The sequence below is a fragment of the Thermobia domestica genome, chromosome 2 (genome assembly GCF_964235325.1).
Source record: "Thermobia domestica chromosome 2, izTheDome1.hap1.1, whole genome shotgun sequence".
NCBI classification, from domain to species: domain Eukaryota; kingdom Metazoa; phylum Arthropoda; class Insecta; order Zygentoma; family Lepismatidae; genus Thermobia; species Thermobia domestica.
The window spans coordinates 189,803,469-189,825,316 of record NC_137455.1 but is presented as its reverse complement, the minus strand read 5'-3'; the positions used below and the strand labels follow the sequence as shown (position 1 = coordinate 189,825,316).

The 21,848-nt window shown below is 34.4% G+C and overlaps 1 protein-coding gene across 6 annotated transcripts in view; it reads right to left on the bottom strand.

The window, feature by feature from the left end:
• The window catches only part of LOC145678307 (uncharacterized), a 95,525-nt gene that overhangs the window by 36,099 nt on the left and 37,578 nt on the right, over window positions 1–21,848 (bottom strand). For 4 of the 6 annotated variants that reach the window (XM_081748327.1, XM_081748336.1, XM_081748322.1 and 1 more), the window contains exon 2: window positions 21,353–21,776. In XM_081748327.1, coding sequence (XP_081604453.1) covers window positions 21,353–21,708 — 356 coding nt within the window. In that variant the 5' untranslated portion in view covers window positions 21,709–21,776. Of the gene's footprint in view, window positions 1–4,710; window positions 5,090–21,352; window positions 21,777–21,848 lie in introns of those variants that run through there. The other 2 variants (XM_081748335.1, XM_081748334.1) reach the window with 2 other exon arrangements.

Below are 21,848 nucleotides of genomic sequence, written 5' to 3'. Positions count from 1 at the left end.
TGAGGCCAGTACTTACGAAGATTTTTCTGTTTCTTTTCATGGGAAGATTTATTTCCCGAAGTTTGTCGGTTCCTCCCGATATATATATATGTAAGTTTTATTTTCCACAACTTAAACAAAATGAAACAAACACTGAATAGATTGCTTTGAGTGTTCCATCTATACCTAAATTTATTATCAAATGAATATGCACAGATTCAACAAATCAAGTAACTACTAGAATTTTCTGTTCACACACAACAACAACAACAACAACAACAAAACAATCTATTCTCGTAATAAAGGGAAGAACTGTAGAAAATTATAAATGTCACTGAAACTTCTTTGACTAATCCATACATTAAAAACTCATATTACGTGTGTTTTGAATAGGCCTTTTCAAGTTCACTGTCAATATCACTTTTAGCTTTCCTTACGTCTTTTTTCACTGTCAATATCACTTTTACCTTTTCTTACGTCTTTTTCTATCTTACACTTTTTAGTTTCTAGCTCTTTGATTAACAACTTCGTTATTTTCCTGTTCATGTCTTTTTCATCTTCACATTCTTTCTTCTTCCTTTTCTCATCGAAAGCAGGTCAATAATTCTGTCTAGCAGACCGGACAACATTCACAAGAGATTTTGTGACTTTTACTTTGCCAACTTTCTCATTGTATCTGATAGTGTCATACACACTTCTCTGTGCAACCAAAGTCTCTTCTGCCATGTTCTCAACAATGCAATCCTTATTTAAGGAAAAGCCTCTTTCCACATTTGCATTTCCGTGAGAGAGTATTAGTGTGGAATGAAGAACCTTCATCAAGGCATCTGTCTCACCTTTGTGGGGAGAAATGACATTAGCTCACAATCTGTCAAGTATGTGACACTTTTTATGACAAGATTCAAGACGCGTTCTGATATTTGGATCACTGATTACAGAACAACACTGCCGAGCAGCGACATCAGCCGTGTGGCCGTCAAGCCAATTGCTTTCAACCAATATGGTTAAAAAGTTCCCTGAAGTGGACCATCCTTTCATCACATGCAGCAACATCTGGATTCCAGCAAGTTATGGCTTTAGTCAACTTAAATTTCAGTAGGAATCGTTCCTGCATTTTTATGACCATTTTCTGTAATATTCTTTGACAATTTCTGTAGAACCTAGCTAGTTCTATATCCTCAACATTTTTCCGACATCTCTCTATTTCGTTTTTTGTAGCAAATCCTACATCAACATTTGTTGAATTCAACAAGTTTTCTTCTTTCTGTACATTAATCTTAAAATTCTCAACGTGTTCTGGTTTCTTAAATTTTTGCATAACTCCACACACACTCCTGTGCAGTTCTGAGTATAGGAAGGGAGCTAAAGGTCTGTCACACTGAATATCTGTGAGAAATTGTTCAATGTCACTAGCTATGGTTTTAAAGAAAGCTAGTTTGGAGCCTAACATTGGGTCTTCAAGACAGCATTTTACTACTTCATAATTGCTACAAGACGGTTTGCTACCATCTTTCAAAGATAGTACCTGTTTTACAAATTCTCTGAAGCAGGGAACCATATCAAGAGCTCGCTGTGCTACTTTTCCATTTAATAACCAAGGGACAAGGGTAATATTTGTATGGAAACACATCGGAATTTGTTAATTCAGCATATAGCTCTCCTTGCAGCAAAATTCTTGAATGAACAAAGAACGCAAATACTTTGCAATATCCCAATCTACTGCGAGCATACCAATTTTAAAAGCATTATTTAATGTATTCAAGCAACAACTGCCTAAGTTTAAAGGACAAGACTCACATTCTTCTGATTTCAGAAATGTATTAAACTCCTGAAGGAACTTTCAATTCACCGGGGGTCCATCCATAGAAACCTGTATGATATTTCTGACATCAACGGGTTTCACAGAGTCCATGATTGCTCCTAGGAGATCTGAGGTTCTACTTCGACCAAGGAAAGTAGAAGTCAGGTAACGAATACAAACCTCTCCCTTAGTAGTGTCCCAAAATCTAACACTGACATCCATTTGATTTTTCTGATACACTTTGTTAAGTGACTCATCGAATCCAATAACAAATAGACCGTTATCGCACACTGTGTATATTGTGTTAAGAAGTTCCCTTTTCAAATGTAGTGCTAGTCCAAATAAAAAGATGTAACCTATCAGTATGGCTCAGTTGCATTCTTGCTGCTATTTCACTGTCTGGGAATAAGTTGGGAAATAATTATACATCTTTCTCCGCAGGAAGGAAGGATCTGTGTGTCAATTACTTGTGAAAACCGTTTACTTTCCGAGCTAGTAACATCACTGTTTAACAGATACTTCTTGAAAGCACTTGAGTGAAGATCGGAAGATCCAATATTATTACTACTGCCGTTAGATTTACCACAGACAATACTTGACGAGGAAGCTGAACATGAAACAGTTCCTGGGCTTTTCACACCTAACGAGGAAGCTGAAGGTGAAACACAGGGTGTCTACTAAAATTCCAAAATGAAATTTCGTGACTTTTTCGTGACCTTTTCTCTACCAATGAAATTTCGTAACATTTTCAAGAACGAATTTGGGTGTGAATTAGGTTGAATTTTCACGCATGCGATAGAAGCGTGCTTTGCTTCCAATTTGGTAGCGTCTAAAGGTGACCACAGACATTTTTGGTGGTGAATTTTGACGTTTTATAGAACAAAATTTCCCAGTCTGTACTAACATTGTACAGATTTAAAAAAATCGTGACCCAAAAGCTGACTTTCATGACCAACAGAAACCCTGAAACAGTGTTAGTTTTTTGGCTTTTCACTTCTGATGAAGAAGCTGAACTTGGTGTTTGTAGTCTTTTTATAAATGTGTGAAGGTTGGACGAATCATAGACTTTCTTCTTTTCTGTGTGTTTCCTCCCCTGCATATGGCTAATTAATGCTTTGCGTCCCATACTGGCAACAGAAATAATAACCTGAGAGCAAAATCGGCAACCTGCACTATAAACATCTCTTTCACGTTTGACTAGCCAATCCCAGGAGTCAGTCCTGGAGTCAACCTTCTTGAAACGAAGTCTTACCTTTGGATTTCTTCCTGACATCATGATCCTAAAAAGAGTACTATAAGTAGTTCTTGTTATAGATACCTACTACAAAATCAATTTACAGACCAATAAAGACCGGTGTTTTATTGCGTCGAAAATAGGAGACGACTCTAAATATTTGCCCTTATACCTAATATACCAAACAAGAGAATTTATCTCAAAAGTCGGGAGGCAGAATCTGGAAAAGTCTTCAAAATAAGAAGTTGGATCAACCCGAGAGAGTAAAAGCAATCGGTGGTCCTAAATCATCAAGTCCACTATCTGATCGTTTCTAGACCGCCGGTCACTTGATACGAGAGGAAGTTCTCCCCGTACATCCCCTCCCCCTATACTGAAGCTAGAAAATGAGCGTTTTTAATAAAAGGCCATATCTACAAAACGAATGAAGATATTAATAAATTTCTTTTTCCCGTTTTACCTGTAAGGTGTGCTTTACGATTTTGTCTATTCATGCTTTGGATAGACGCAACGGTTTTTTGGAAAATTTAACATAAACATTAAAAACTGACATATTTTGACCTTAATATTTTCTTTTTTGCTCTGAATCTCCCCAATGAGTTAAGATATGGAAAGAACATCCCTAATCAAATTTCTAGAGCATTAAATTATCTTTCCAACGGTACCAATATTGTTAGGTTTACTTCCAGAAATAGCTCTACAGCGAGGTAAGTTTGAAGACAAATACGCTTTGATTCGAATGCTATACTTCAAGGACGTAACACCCATGTTGCAATGAGAATACTGAAAAGTAAGCTCCGTATGGCAAATACACTACACACAGTTCTTCATTAATATTTCACGATTTACTTAATTTATATTTAACATTCATATATGATATAGTGACCTTCTGTCAACACAACCACATCTCAAATGTTATATTTTAAACATAGTAATTACTTACGCCATGACATGATCGTATGAATAAATATATAAAAGTGATTTATTTTAATGTATTAATTTTAAGTAATTTTTCATGTAGAGAGGAATATACCTAAACGTTTAGCCCAAACGGGATTCGAACTCTCCTTATTATTTCAAGTCCCGCACTTTACACTAGGTTAACATGAACATCCCTGTCGAGTACTTCAGAAAAATATATATATCTGAATTTCGACGACAATGACATTCATATCCGCTGCAAATGCTGTTGTTTCTTTTATCTCCTTTATCGTTTACATTCTACTATATATGCTAGAACTACTATGTTTGCTGTCTTTCCTTTCATTGGAAATGTTCTTTTACTTATGAAAATGTAGGTGACAAAAGTGCTCACCTGTATACATACCTTTGAAATAGTATACGTATCATCACGTATTTCAATGAATGTTACTCTTTCTATACTTAATAAATTTTAACAGGTCTCATTACACTTACAGGAAGGAAAACGCATCTGTACGATCTTTCCCGATTGTGAAGGTTGGCTTGGGAGCCCGTACCTGGCATCCTTTGTTTACTGTTTCCGAAAATACTGAAGCTGGACTTAGAACTTTTATAGCTCAAATCAATTATAATCAACGCGGTAATCTTTTTGAATAGAGCGTACCTTACCAATAGTCCTGCTTCACCCCCTTATCATCAATTCCCGTTCCCTAACACGGACTGACTCAAGCATGTCTTATGCCCATATAATACATACAAATATTCGAACTCTTACCTTCTTCGCTGCTTTCTGATATTCGAGTCCATGTTCTTTCATTCTTCTGCGTATGGTGATTGGATTCACATTTAACCTTAATTGGCGGCAAATACTCGTGGCTGGTAAAAAGGGGTTAGCCTCGTTTGCTTGTAGAATTCTTTGATCTTCATTTGGTGTAGTTACCCTTGGTCTCCCACATCTTGTCCTGTTTACTAAGCCTTCCTCACCTTCTGCTTGATACCTTCTTATCCATTTCCTTACAGTTTTCACGTTCACACCAGTGTTCAACGCTATTGCTTCGTACGTCTTTCCGGCCTCCCACTGGCCTATTATTCTACCACGTTTCACGAGCTTCACCTGTTTTTCCATTGCAGCTCTCTCGCTACTAGAAAGCGCACTATAAAGAAACGCAATCGTGTACTATATATCAACCAGTAAATTTTTTTTTTTTTTTTGTGGGATAGTATTGTCTGTCCCTTGCTGCTATCGATGGTATGAAATTATATACGACATATTACCCTATATCATTTCCCCAGTAGATTCCTGTTTTCTAATAAGATAGAAACAGTACTTCTGGACACCGCAGCAAAAAATGTACAAGGAAAAGGATTCTATGTAAAGTGCTTTACCTCTCTCGAATAAATTTGCTTAGTGTATCGTTCCCATTGTCTCCGTGGTGTGATGGATAACAACATGGACTAAAGACATGGGATCCTCAGATCGATCTCCGCTGAAACCATATGGTTTGCTTTCTTTACCACAATAGATGTTTCTTTTTTTTCTTTTTAGTTATCCAGTTATATGAAAAAAGCAAATTGTATGGAAACACAATATTTCACTTCGGCAGGCACATTAGCGCGAAGAAATATTTTATTTCTTGCAGCCAAACCGTGGACAATGAGCTAGTGAATAGAGTTTTCCGCTCTTTTTATAAATAATGTAAAGTGTGTTGTCATCGGCAACGCTCTACACGATAGATCTTAAAGTCGTAAGTTCAGTTTCCGAACGAACAACACAACAACAGAAGGAAAGAACAATTCACACAGCCGAAGCTATTGATAGGAATAGAAGAGATGTTAGATGCTTCTTAGGTTTACATATGGACGTAATAATATTGTTATGTTTACGGGTTTACAAATAAAACTATCATGTTATAACAAGAAATGGAGTATAAATATTTGTTAGCTGGTAGCAGTAATACATTTTGTTTCGCCCTTCGTCTACGTAGGAAGATGAGGTGATGTCTTGAATAGTTCTTGTGACTACAACGATAAATGTTGGAAGTTCGATCACTATTTGTAACTTGTGTCGTTCCGTTAATATGCTTTATGATCTGTGTATGAAGCGTTCAAGTTAATAATAATTATTTATGAAATTACAAGTAAAATTCTAAGACCAAGTCAGCTGTGTGAATTCTTACTTAGCACGGACAGGGATCGAAACAATGAGACCGGAGTAATGTAAGTGTGTCTCCTGTAACAAAGCAATCAGGTTTCCTCTTCTAACTATTATCCGTCGTGGAGTATTGAACGGCAGATCGACTTCGACTGACGCCGTACCCCTTTAATTTCTTGAGCGCAAGTAGGACATCTTAAAAAACAACAACCTCTCTGAAGTCACAAAATGTGGAGCTCCGGTTGAACTAAAGTCAAGGGTCATTATGTCACTTATATATATATATATCAGTAGCGTCTTCTCTGGGTGTGCAAGTCGTGTGTTAACGTCCAACGAAAAGTGAAGAAAAGAGTATTTTAATTTAATTAAACGGATCGTCAGAACTAGGGATTTTTTTTATTTTATTATTATTATTATTTTTTTTTATTTTTTTATTTTGAAGAAGACAGAATCAACTGTTAAAGTGCAGAACAGAGAAGTGCTGTGCAATCTTCGCCACGTTTTGAGGAGGCACCTCTGCGAGTAAGTCGTTTGCAACACTTTGGCTGCATTTTCACTGCTTTAGAAGACTTACACTGCGCATGCACTTCGTGTTTCTCACCTCGTGCTTCTGTGATCCAAGGCGTTGTTGAGGAAATCAACGTCTTGAGTTTTCTGCTTTTTAAGCGTTGCCAAGTCTGTAGATTTATCAATGGATGTACAGATATTTTATAGCAATACGGACGTTTTTGGGAGGGGTATGATATACGCACTTTTTTATTGTTAAACATATCGTTCAATTCATAAGTTAAGGGTGCAATTGACTTCTTGCTAAAATACATGTAACGAATACGGTGAAAAGAAATATAATCATTTTTCTCTCGATCCAATAAAGTTGCGTTCGCAGGGTCAGTTGTATAAATAATAATAATAATACAAGCCTAAACGTTAAGCTACAAAACGGTTATCTATTTTTCTTTCCCTAATTTTCATTTACTTTGTCGTTAGCGGATCATCCTCAAGACTTACGGTTTCGGGCCCTCTATTACTGTTTCTAAAACAGTAATCCAGAGGTTTCTACGCAAAGAAAGACGACCCGAGCTGGAATTCAAGTAACTGTAAGTAAATAATTGCTTGTTTTTGATTTTCAGTTTCATATTTTGAGGTTATGGACTATCCTAACTATATATTAAACTACATGAACTGACATAAATTAAAGGGGTAGTTCCGGTTGACATGGAAAGTTGAAATTCGGCATGATTATAGGTTTCCGGGACTGACTCACAGGAAAATTGCCCAAAGTGAATATTTTTAATTTTTAGAGGTCTAAAGGAAGGATGAAGAAATTCCCATGTTATTTAAATGAGCCTTTTTTTTCTTTTTGGACTTATAATCTCATGTTTTAGGTACTTGGAATTTATGTAAAAACTTCAAAATTTACTTATATAATTATTATAATTAAATTATTCCTTACGTAATAACATTTTCCTTGATTCATCTTTATAATTTGCAGACTAAATTGTTAAAAGAAAATTGTTATTTATAGGTTGGCGTAACTAGGAAATTATGGAAGGATGGTCATGGTTACTCACTTCCGAAAATTGCGAAAACTTCCAGGCACAGACTATATTCAAGAAATCGAAGAGTGGGCAAAGTATAGTCACTATTAAATACTCGTATGTCGAATGCAAATGCTACTAAAATAGTTATGCGTAAATTGAGGTAAACTCATCACATCATTTTCGATCAGTAAAAGAAATGTGGGTGGTCCCATCTTTGCTCCTGGGGAGAGGGGATCCCCCTCTAGTTTCGCCTATGGTTGGGAGGGTTAATATATTTTTCCTTTCTTGCCAACGCCCTAACATCCACGTCAGGAGACGCCACTGATATATATATATATATATATATATATATATATATATATATATAAAACAATAAAATAGTGGAAAGATAATTATTTCTGTCTAGGAATGCGAGTATAAATGAAAGAAGTCATAAGTATGTTCTGTTGGAAAACAAGAGGATTGCGCTCAATCCTAATAAAGAGAGGAATAAAATATAATGACATTACATTAAAGAAAGGTAATTTGTATGTATATGAGAAGTAATTCTTCTCTCGAGTTTAGAAATATTAACAGAAAATAATTAAATAAACTAAAACATTTCTCTTTGAGTCATTGAGGTAACTGTTACAGTATCAGAAAAACATAAGAATAGGAAATACGTAAAATCATTCTCTATATAAAAAAAGAAAGATAAAACTTTAGTCTTAACAGAATTCCTAGTGGAATTTGTGGTAATAAACATAACAAAGAATTTAGTTTGCTCGAGAGCTGTAAAGAAAACAAGATGTTTGGGTAAAGAAGAAAAATTGAATGAAATAAAATTTTCACTTACAACTACAATAACAAAGAAATGAAACTTAACATAAGCTCTTCATAGTTGTGCTGGTCAGGGTAAAAGTGAAAATGAAGGATGATGAAAATAAATTATGAAAAAATTGGTGGAATATAGAATGAGAGCAAACGGGAGAACCCCGAGAAAACTCACGAGCACGATGCTGTCCACCACTAATTCCCATGACGGCCATGACGGGACCATTGGAGCAATAGGTGAGCAACCTACCACTGAGCTACCATGCCCCCTACAACTATCCCAAAAAGGTAAAAGTAGTATAGAAGTTACGTCCTATTACGCATGGAGACATTAAAGCTCAGTGTTATTACCACTTGTAGCAACAACATCAGACAGACATTTCCTTATGTTGTCTGTCAGATTGGAACATACTGCCGAATGCAGCCGCAAATGATCCCAGATTTCCATACACAATTTGCTTTTCTCATATGACTGGATAACTAAAAGAAAAGAAAAAAAAATCTTTTGTTGTAGTAAAGAAAAAAAAAACATGGCTACAGCAAGAATCGATCTGAAGACCCCACGATCTTCAGTCCATGTTGTTGTCTTTTACACCACGGAGACAAAAGGAACGATACACTGAGTGATTTGTTCGAGAGATGTAAAGCACTTTACATGGAATCTTTTTCCTTGTTTCGTTTTATTGTGTTCAATCTGTTTTTTTTTTTTCATAAAATGTATGAAAAACAAACACATTTTTCGCTACGGTGGCTAGCAATACTGTTTTAACTGATCAGGAAACAGGAATCTATAGGCGAAGTGTTATAGAGTAACGTGTCGTATTTTGATTTTCATATCATCAATAGCAGGGAATACAATACTATCCCATAAAAAAAACATGCATTTACTTGATTGACACATAGTATCTCAGCTCAGTTACTTTCGTCTATTGTTAACACTTTCACAAAAAACTTTATCGGATGTAATTTGTTTGACATCGCAAGCTCAGATCTCTATGCAGATGCTTTTTTTTTCAACCACACATTGTATATGAGTACTCATTTCGTTATGACAAACTACCAGTCTATTATTATGTAAGAGTCCTAACATGCTACGATAAAACAAGCCCTACGTAGATTTGAACACACGACGTCCAGACCCTCGGTTTAGCGAGCTAAAACTTTTTTTAACTGTACACCACGTTCACAGTTGAACCAATTTTCTAGAATAAAGCAGTTTTATTTCATGTGGCAAGTAAACGATTATATGAAGATACTACCTCTTTTTGTACGACCAATCATGCGCAAGATGTCATTTATCAGATAATATCACCTTGCCCATTTTGGCCTATATGTGACTACTCCGTGCCGAAGACAAACCAACGAAATATAAAAATATGCATCTAGCGGGAACCGATTCGTATACCATTTGTTTATTATTCCACTGTTGTTTCACTACACCACCGCGTCAACTAGTAAATTAAAACTACCAATTCATACTTGAAAGAGCACACGGAGTTCGGTTTTTTTATTTAAAGATGGCACAGACTAAGATATTGGGAAGAGTCTCTCTATCCGCCACTGTGTCTTTTCATTTCTTACAAGTGAACATCCTTTCCTAACAATCGGACATGGTATTTATGTTCTGAAAGTACACAACCCGAATAGTATAAATATGGAATCCTAGTGGAAGATGACAAAGGATATAGAAGCTATGAGAGAGTCGGTCGCAATTGTAATCCATTATAACATCTCGTAGCGTTCTTACGTAGTACACGTGCAATGTAACGCAATGTAAGTTCCAAATCACCACTTGCAAGTTCGGAGTGTGGATGAGTGGTCAAGTCCTCGGCTTGTTGAGTGAAATCATCCAGGTTCAATTCCCGGCGGGGCAAGATGTCTTCATTTATCTTTCAAAACTTATTTCCATCTCTTCATTTCATTATTAATAATTGCTATCTTGCATTTTTGGTACATTATCTTGGATAGGTGATCATGGGTTAGTATAGGTTAGGTAAAACTAGGTTCGGTTATGTACCTTTTTTCGTTTCTTTCTTTTAGAACATGTTTTTATGTGTGAACCAGGGTTGGCAACAACCATGGTTTTTATTGAAAAAACCAAAAAACACGGTTTATTGGGTTTAAACCAGGATTTTTTTGGTTTAAACTTTTTTTTTTTTTTTTTTTTTTTTTTGTTTAAATAATTTGCTCTATGTATTTATATCATATATGGACAGAAATAAGTTTGTTTCGCCTTGGTGTTATTATGCAACAACCGGGTTATGCTGGAAGGGTCACATAAGCTTTAAGCGGAATCCAAACGGCTTCTCAACTTACATCCGAGAGAAATTGTCCTCTGTTTGAACTCGGAACCAGGACTAATTGGCTACAAATGCGATACGTCCGCAGACTCACTCACGAAGGACTCTTGATAAAAATACGTTGTACTGATCTTTACATACTTCTTAATATAATTGTCAAGAGTAATTTCAGAAGGACAAAAAGATAAACAGTTGCACAAGTGAAACCATTATACAGAATTACATATGGACGATTTCAAAGTATTACGGAGTACAGAAGAACTAATTTAGTCCAAGTTAGTTAACAACGACTGTTATTAGTCCAAGTTAAAGAAATACAACGACTTAATTTGCAGATCAGTAAGAAAAGTGAATAAAGATACGAATTATGAGTCCACTTTGGCTCAGACTCATTTATACATAAATAGATACCAAAGATACTTCTCAATTCACTAAATGCCTCTCGTAGGGTTTTATGACTCCCCCCCCCCCCACACACACAAAAGTACGGTATGTCGATGTATTTTATAAATAGTAAATATTATTGAAACGAAACAATATTTAATTTTTTTCTTTGATTGCAATTACATAACAATAATAACAAACTATAAAAAATCACAAAACAAACATTCATGAACTTTTATATATTAAAAATAACCTGCTTTTGTAGTATAATCTTTTTGAGTAATGAATGGGTAATTTAGGTCTGAATATAATACGAATAATATACGGGAGTGAAACGTGATAACCCACACATGTGTGTTCATCAAGATTTTACAAACACTTGCACTTTTACGAAAATTTTTCGTTTTTTGGTTTAAACCACCTTGGTTTAAACCAGCCAACCCTGGTGTGAACCTGATCTTCGCTAACTCATAATCACTAAAAATACAAGAAAACAATTATTAGTAATAAATGTGAACAAACAGAAAAGTGTTTGAAAGAAAGGAACGAAAGTGTGCAATTAATAATAATAAATATGGACATATAGAAGTATATTTTGACAGAAAAAAAGTTACCCCTGTCGAAACTCGAATCTGAACTCTTTTATTCGACACCAACGGACTAACCACTAGGCCACCGAGATAACCTTCGAAACGCTGTTTTATCCGTTTTATTTACAGCCCAAACAGGCGAAACTGGAATAATATGATGTCGGAGCTTCTGGGAATGTAAGCCCTCAAACTCTCGACAATACCCTCAACAAAGAAATTTTTGCAGTGAAAAATCGATAGAAACCGTGCAAGACTTCATTCACACGCTCCCAATTTCGATTTTACATTCTCCTGATAGCGCCGAAGGCGGTTAATTAAATCGTAAAAGAATTCTGTATGTTATGCACAGTACAATCCTTTCAAGAACATGTCGCGGTCGGAACAAAATAATCTACACTGTCAAAAGACAAAAACGAAAGTGTTAACGATACATGACCGACCTAATCTTATCTAAGCTCCATTAACCCATGGTCGCTAACGTAAGATGATCAACGAAAAATGCAAGAAAGCAATTATTAGTAACAAATACGAATATATAGAAATGTATTTTGAAAGGAAAATACAAAAGGTCAATCACACCCTCCCAGATGGAACCTAGGTAGTTTCAGTCAATAAGCCTACATCTTTATCACTTATCAACGGTGTGAGCTTGCCAACGGAGACTTTGAAGAAGTTGTATTTATACTGCACGTGTGTTACGTAACAACGCCATGAGACGTCACTCGCGCGTGAATTACTGATGCGACCGGCTCATTTCAGAACTACGATCCGTTTCGTAGATTTACGAAATCACTCTTTTAATCCTCGATTAAGCCGATCTCTCTCTCTCTCTCTCTCTCTCTATATATATATATATATATATATATATATATATATATATATATATATGTTGGTGTAACAATAAGCTCTTAAGATTGTGGATTAATTCATGCGTGATATTGATCTACAGAAAAAAAAAGTTTATATATATTTATATATATGTAGCCAGGAAAATCTGAACCATAGATGTCTAAAGGCCGTAAATAAAATTCGAACTTCAAATGGAACCGGGTAACTCACTGACAATAGTGAGTTTAATGGCTGATTTAACAACACATTTGTTATAGTCTGTATAGTTAAGTGGACAGTGTGTAAGACTTTCATTCTCAAGGTTCTTGGTTCGATTCCCACCATGATTTTCAATCATTTAATTCAAGGAATTAAGCGCTGTAAATGATGTTTGTGTATAGTCAAAATCTGATTAGGCCTCCCGTCCAAGATTTTTCCATATAGTCAAAGTCTGAATAGCCCTCCCGTCTGTAATAGCTAGCATGTCTTTGGTGCACGTGGTACCTGATTCGGATTGCACCTTACGTTACAGATTCAGTCTCATGGAGCCTCAGTGCTGAAAATGGACGCTAAACTTCAATAAACAAACAAACGCTGAACACATGGCGATTTTTTTTTTTTTTTTTTTTTTTTGTGACAAAATAAGTTTAAATGTTCGCGCGAACACTGTCACTGAGTTCGTGAGTACGATTGGAGAAAATTAAGGTAACAGGACGGAGCCAAATTTCATGTATCAAACATGAAGACTGAGATACTCCGCGAATTATTAAAAGGTCAATTATTATCAAAAGATTATTATCAAAAGATTATTATCAAAAGAATTTTTTGAAAACCCACGAGCTCAGTGTTTGTCCACCACAAAGTCCACACAGCGCGAGCTGAGATCGAGCCAGGGACCCCAAGCACCGGAGATGAACGCTCTACCACTGAGCCACCGCGCCCCATTTGATGCAATAAACTGCGAGATTCTTGCAAAAATGAACATTAGGGTATACGTGGAAACTCTTAAATTAGTTAAATCTTATTTAGAAAACAGGAAGCAATCAGTAGAAATTCTAAGAAATACAGGTAATACTCAAATACAATACAAATCAACTTATCGAGAAATAAAACATGGAGTGCCACAAGGTTCAGTTCTACGTCCACTCTAGTTCCTACTATATAGAAATAATCTACCTACAAATATAGATTCCAAAATTATACTGTATGCTGACGATTCTTCAGTTATCATCAAAGGAAATGATACAAATCTCTTGTTAACAATGTACAAGACAATAAAAAAATATTGCTTTTAGTTTGATCGTAATCAGTTAAGTCTTAAACAACACGAAAACACAATATATACTTTTCCACTCATCACATGCTAAAAATATTAATAAATCCACAATAAATCTAAAAGACCCATCCATACAGCTAGTCAACGAAACAACATTTTTAGGAATTATAATATATGAGCACTTCAGATAGAATAGTCATATCGAAGCAACTATACATAAACTGAACTCGAGGCTATATGCTCTAAGAGTGCTGAAAGACACATTAGAAGTCTTAATACAAATCTACTATGGGTCCATATATCATATTATACAACACGGCATTCTATTTTGGGGTAACGCAGCTGAAAGCAAATCTATATTTATTAAATAAAAAACAGCAATTAACATTCGTACCATTGCAAACTTAGATTACAAGCTGAAAATTGTATTTTAAAAAGTTAATGATATTAACAGCTCTATCTATTTACATATATGAAGCATACGTTTTCAGTCTAAGAAAATGAAGAAGAGGTGAAAAAATCAACATTATCAAAACAAAAAGTATTACTTCACTAGATTATCACTTATACAACAGCGCCCTGGACATATGGCAAGTAAAACATTCAATGCTTTGCCCAATCACATAAAAAATGGAGAAAAACTTAAATTTAAACAAAACATATCAAATTGACAAAGAATTTTATAGTGTAAAAGAATACTTAGAAATATCTGTGTAACAATGTGAAATATTTTCCCTATATTTACCATCACATCCATATATAATTTTTTTAAAATAATCTTATACAAATACCATGTACTTGTGAACTGAACCCCCAAATCCCATGTATTGGTTAGATAAAGTAAATAAATGAAATGAAATGGAATATCTGAAGATATAATGCACCACAATCACAAGACTTTCGAAACTTGTGGTATAATATAATCACAACCGTGAGATACATCAGAACCGTGAGATGCCATTTTTCAACATTATGCAAAATTAATGTAGAATATTGTTTGTTTGACGGAAATATAATCTGTTTGACGTAAAAAAAATTACTCGCCCTGTTTGCGAGTGAATTTAGGTTACACTAAACCTTCACATTAATTATTTATCATACTTAAAAGATTAGTCCGCCCTCCTGTACAATAAAATAAATTATAATTTACTACACGTGTTTAACTATTTCGTACCTTTGTTTCAAAGCTAGGAAACAATTCCTTACAGTCTAATATTAAATATTTTGAATAGCAAGACATGTAATGACCTTCTTTGCGTAAGGATTATTATCTCAAAATTCCTATTAAGTAAGTAAATTTTCATTTATAGGAAAAGCTTGTTTGCTTATAAATGAGAAACCTTACAAATTTGGGCTTAATCTTTTTTATTTTTAGAGAGTCAGTTTTTGTCTCTGAGTCCATCCAAATTCATCTTTGGATCGGACATAAATTTAAGTGCGGAGTGGCTGCTTTATTAAACTTTCTCCTAATTCTTAGAATAAACTTAAGTTCCTGTTTGCTCATTATATAGTAATGTCAATCTACACTAGTACATGCAGTACAATAGTTAGACCAGTTTTATTTATTGTATACAGAAATTGCGGAAGTTTCTTACGTTTTGCCAAGTAACGACTTTAAAATTTATAAATATTTAAATCTAATAAAGCATTTTGGTACCACTTAACTACTGCATTAGTGTCTTACTGAAGTTTATTGCAGTCATTTATAGATTTGATACCAGGGTGGAAAAAAATCATGATTTTTTTTTAAAATCATTTTTGTTGATTTAAATCGATTCTTTTGATTTAAATCAAATCTTTCTCCTCGTAAATTACAAGTCGCGAACTGAAGAAAAAGCATTAGGAATTAGTATTAAATGCTAATTATGCCATTTAAGTGAAAGTATTAGGGTTAAATTTTGAATTAATCCCAATTGTTAACCTCTGTTAATCCCAAACAATGTTTCTTAAACCTTTTAAATTATGGCTTTTTTTTTTTTTAAAGGAAAATTATGGACTTTTAGTCAAGAAGCTACATCATCATCAATATTTATCCTAGGATCATAGTTCATACTTCATTCTCTTCAAAATAGAACAGCCTTTGAAACGGTGACATTTACATTTCCCTATCATGTCCCTGAAGCGGGAAATTTTGAGAGAAAATGGAATTTTTCTGATTTCTTTTTTTTTTTCAAATTTTCAACCCCTCTGGATTCCCTTGTGTTAACGCTCATATCTCAAAATCAACTGGGAAATACTAAGGGTGTACTAAATGTGTGTATAAAATTTCAAGCTATCTTGAATAGTAAGGCCGGGGAAAATATTTAACAATGAGCTAAGTACATCCCTACAATACCCCAGATAATCCGCATGTAATATAAAAATTTCCTCAGACATCTCTATTTATCCTAGGGTCGTGATTTGTATATTATTCTCTTCAGAATAAAGAAGATTTTCAATCGTATCATTCAAATGTCTCCATCGTGTATCTGGGGTGGAAAAATCACGAAAAAAGGGATTTTCTGTTAAAAATATTCTTTTTTACTTTTTACCCCCCCCCCCCCCCCTGGACCAACCCCTGTTTTAAGGTAGAGATCTGAAACACTGAAAAATACTAAGGGGTGCATTGAATAAATGTGCAAAATTTCAATCTTCTAGGTGCAAAAGTAAATCCGCGAAAAATAATATCCCCCAAATCCCCCAGATTCTCTTATAAAACAGGATCTCAGCTAACAGTTTCCTGAAACATCCCTATTTATCCTAGGATCATGGTTCGTACGTCATTCTCTTCAGAATAGAACAGCCTTTTAAACGGTACCATTCATATGACTCCATCTGAATCGCGGAAAAAGCTATTTTGTTAAATATATATATATATTTACATTATCCCCTCTGGATCCCCGTTTTCACGCAGAGATCTGAAAACATCTGAAAAAACTAAGGGGTGCACTGAACGAGTGTACAAAATTTCAGTCTTTTGAATGCAAAATGTAAGCCTGCCAAAAATAAGAATAATAGGCATAACAAAAAATATATTTTTAAATTTATGATGTCATCACACACTATGTCTCGACGCAGAAAGGCGTGAAAGCATATGTAACATGTTCTACAATGCCTTCAGTCTTCAAAAAAATATAATTAAAAAAAATAAAAATAAAATAAAATAATATAAAATAAAAAAGGTTTATTGGTACTTTTTTAATCGAATAATGAAGATTCGATTTTTAATAGGATAAAAATAAGTAATATAATTTAAAAGGTTAAGCATTAAGGAAAAAGTATAGCAACGTTTATGAAAATGTCACTTTTTTCACAAAAGTTACTGATATTTGGTAGGGGCATATTAAAAAAAAAAAAATGGAACTAGCTTGAGGCACGAAATACATAAATTTCGCCTAAAGTTATAAATCTTAAAAAAAAAAATCGGAGAGGGGATAGGACCTTTCTATATACGCCGTATTATCTGGGAACAAACAAGCAGACGCGCACGCGAAAGAATTTTCGTCTTAAATGTCGATGGTGATTTCCCCGTTGGAATAGTTAACGATTTAAAAACCCAAACCCATTGTTACGAAGAGAAGAAAGCAGTATTGCTCCGTTACCCGTTCAAAACGGGATTTTCCCTAATTATCCTGTGCATGACACCTGTTTTCATACTATGCTGTACATACTGTACATCTGAGTCTCATTGTATTATGATTATTAACTTCCGTAACCGAAATAACAGAACAGAAACGGGATTTTACTTATTTTAACTTTAAATTATTTTATTTTGGAATTTCATTTAGATCAATCCACCCTGTTTGATACACCTAAAAAGTTCTAGTTTAACAGTATATAATAATTTATTAGATTCTCTTATACATTGAGGAAGATTGTTTAGGTTCCAAATTTGATCTTTGTGGAATTATAAACTGTTGGAAGAATTCAGCCATTACACCCTTTATTCGATACATCTTTAATCTCTCTTAAGTCTCCTCAAATATGATTCAATAGACTGAATAACTTTCGGACAAATTAATTCGGATTAAATTAATGAAACCTGTCTACTAATACTTTTTGATTTACCCTATCAAATGGCTTTACAAAATCTGTGCAAATAATATTCTTAACATCCTTTAACATATTTGCTATGACATTGTTAATGACAGTGTTACTCTCGACCTACCTTGAAAGAAATTATGCTAGTATTCTGAAATTGACAATTTTTTATAGTTTCCATACGTATGTGTGTTTAATGCGTTCATTTCCATACGTTTTTGCGTTCAGTCTTATATATATATATATATATATATATATATATATATATATATATATATTTAAAAATGGATGTACAATGTGTCCGTAAAGCTGCGAAATCCGAAGTTTGATTGTGTATATCTTTTGAACTAAGAACGATAAAAACCTGGGACTTGAAACGAATGTAAGCGTGTTCTATGTAGATATTTTCGAGGTCATGATCGATGTTGGAATTTGTAACGTTTTTGTGTATTGACGAAATAAAGTACCGAAAGTGTAAAATAAAAGATGAACAAAATGAAGAAAATCAATATTGAGTTACAGAAAACTGATTTCTTACGGGGGAATCTGTGTATATGTCAGTATGCATCAATATTTATGCATTGGTGCGAAAATGTGACTAAGTTGATGCAATGTTGCTATGTAAAATGACAATTTTATGCAAGTCCGTAAAATGGTTGTTTTTTGACAGAAACGCGGCCTCTGCAAACACTGTTGTCGTAAAATTACTGCAACAGGCGTGTTTTAGGTTAATTAATGATAAGCAATGAGAATTTGCACAATTGATAACCTGAGTTTTTATCCAAAAATTTGCGATAAAAAATTACTCACCTACAGCTGGCAACTTTGGGTTGCGCAACTTTACGAACATACTGTATGTGTATGTATATGTTCCAAATAACTCTGGAATGCCTGGATAAATTATAACGAATCTTAGTACATATATACTTACGGTCTGGAAAAGTGTATTGTCGGGATAAGACCCCCTAGCATACTTAGAAAGGAGTGGGAGGGGAAACTTAAAAAAAAAAAAAAAAATCGAAAATGACCGATACTAGTGTCGAATCCATAGTTTTCGAGAGGTCCAAAAGCTGATTGGTGACAGTTCAGATGCTCTTTAAGTCAAAGTTCAGTTCCCCAGTGAGAGTAAGATCGAAGGAAAGGAGTGCACATCAAAAATCAGATTTTTTAAAAAAATTGTCGAGCAACATGCACTGAACCACTTAACATGGATTTACCTTATATTAGTATCAAATCCATAGTTTTCGGGGTCAATAAGTTGATTGGTGACACTTCTATACCATTTAAGTCCACATTTAACCACAATTAGCACCCCTAGGGTGGTGGAAAAAGGTTGACACGTAAAACTAATCCAAAACGATCAATATTAATGTCAAATCCTAAGTCCTCGATATCACGGAGATTAATAATTATACTCCCAATAGCATTAAAATCCAAGTTCAGCTCCCAACGGCATGGGAGATGAGAAAAGGTGAAATATAAAATGACTGAGATTAGTGTAGAGTTCACAGTTTGGGTTGGTCAAGTTACTAGGTTACAATCGTGATTATATTTAACCCCAAGTTTAGTAATGAATGGGTATGTAACTGGACTGAAAATTTACAGGAGCAACACCGACGAAGGCATTGCTCGCACATTTACATATATTTGGATGGATATGTATGAATGTATATGACATGTAACTGGAACGTTTGGAGCATTTTTTTTTTTAATCAAACTTGGTACACATACGATTTTCAATCTGGAAAAAGATATTGTCGGAGTAAGACACTCCAAGGAGTGTGAGTTGGAAGAAGTAACTTGTAAAAGGAATGCTAAACGACTGATATTAGTGTGCAATCCACAGTTTTAGGGGTCAAAATGAATGATGATTTTTCCAAATGCAGTTTAAGTTCAAGTTCATCTCCCTCAGCAGAGGGAGGAGTGAAAAATAAAATTTCAAAAATGACCGAGATTTATGCTGAGTTCATAGCTTTCGAGGTCGGGAAAACGTCTAATCCGTTTGAAACGACTTAATCATATCAATTTGATTAAATGGGTATTCTGTGACGGCAGCGTGCTTCAACATTTATGGCAAAGTAGAGCATTTTCTGTATTTTTATAATTACACTTTCACGGAAATTAATATTCTAAGGGGGAAGGGGATTCAAATATTTCCTATAAAGCTATTCTCTCCATGCTAAGAATGGCCATTTCGGCTAGTACGTTTATAAAGAACAGATTCAAGCACTTTTGCAAACGTACTTAATATTGATACAGATCTGTATTTTGAATGCTATTACCATTATTGGACTTACGTAATGTACAAATTGTAATTACAAGCTTTAATATAATACAACCAGGTTCCTTTCCTTTTAATCTTGCTATCGCCTTTCTAATTTATGCCACTTTAATTTCCGGAATCCTTAGTTTGCCTAGTTTGTCTTACAAATTGTTCATATTACTACTATTACGCACACAGCCACTGTTATTGCAGATTGATTAAAACTAGGTAGCACGTGAATTTGTAAACTCTTTATTATTCCGTATTCTTAATTATTATGTCATCACGTTAAAGTAAGAATCCGGGTTTTGTTTCTAATGGATGCCCAAAGTTGACAGGAATTATTTTGAAATGTAGTCTCTGTATATGATATGAAATTATTTTACGTCATTATAATTTCTTTTTTAACTATCTTTTATAGTTTGTTAAATTCTTGATAGCGACAATGTTCCTTTTCTTCCTTTAACTGCCTTGTGATGGTGAGCTTCAGTTTTTTTCTAGTTATACTCACGGAAATCTAAAATTGATAGATACTTCCTTACTGTGTTAAAATGCGAACAAAGATATAATGTTGACGATATTTAAGGGAGATATGGAATAGATATCTACGGGAGTTAACCTCCAAGGATTAGGATTACGATTAGGAATTAGATTTCTGGGCTTTCGGCATCTATGGTCATGTTAGCTCGTCACGAATGAGAGCCGTCCTTCAGTGAACACACTACCCGCGTAAATGAGAAGAAGAAGGAATGAGGAAGTCTGGGACCACAGGATCTGTGCAGAACATTGACCAATTTAGAATTCTCTTCCGTACTAAATAATGATACAAAAGAACATTTAAGTACAAATTTACAGGATGCTCTCTACTTCCAATAAAAAGAAAAATTAAGGAACATCTCGATCCCAGAAACAATAGCAACCCCATTTCCAGTCCAATCTTGGAACAAGGAGAAACTAAAAGTAAGTCTATAGTTACATACTGGAAGTGAACATAACAAAAAAGAGAAGAGACAAATAAAAGAATGATTGAAGAGCATCGAAAGTTGAGTTTTAAGAGATAATCGAGTGATTATATTATAGCATTAGACTGACGACGTGTGCATAAATTTATTCTTTGACATGTCGATCTATTCATATTAAGCCTAGTATTAAGTTTGTGGCTGAAAACAGAAACTACCCACTTCAGTGGACGATCATGAAACTTGTTGTGATCTGGACAAATATACTGTAAAATTAACATATAATATTACCTTTGTATTTCGGGACGAATTCCATCTTCCACATAGTCTTCCATTGTTTGCATGGAGTGTGATTCAGATAAATCTGGAGGCGTGTTATATTCTTCTGTTTTTAATTCGTAGACTGTTTCATCATCTTTACAATCAAACTCTGGCTTCACTAAATTAACTGAGTCCGAAGATGAGGCACATGGTAGGGTTTCATGTATTGTAGCATTCTCTTCTGTGAGTTCTGTTTTGATTTCTGTGAGCTCTGAATCGTTCAATTCAAGTGAAGTTTCCTCAACATCACAATCAACATTTTCAATTTTAATGAAAATTTTATGTTGCGCAGGAGGTACTTCAGATTCATATTGATCTTCCATCATGACAATATAATGTGTATTGTTTGAGTAACTAAGAATGAAGTTTCATTAAAAGTATTCCCCTCAAAAACCTAGAAAAAAAAGAGAAAAATATAAAATTAACAAAACTGTCTTAATTTATTATTTCGAGAAAGAATAAAAGC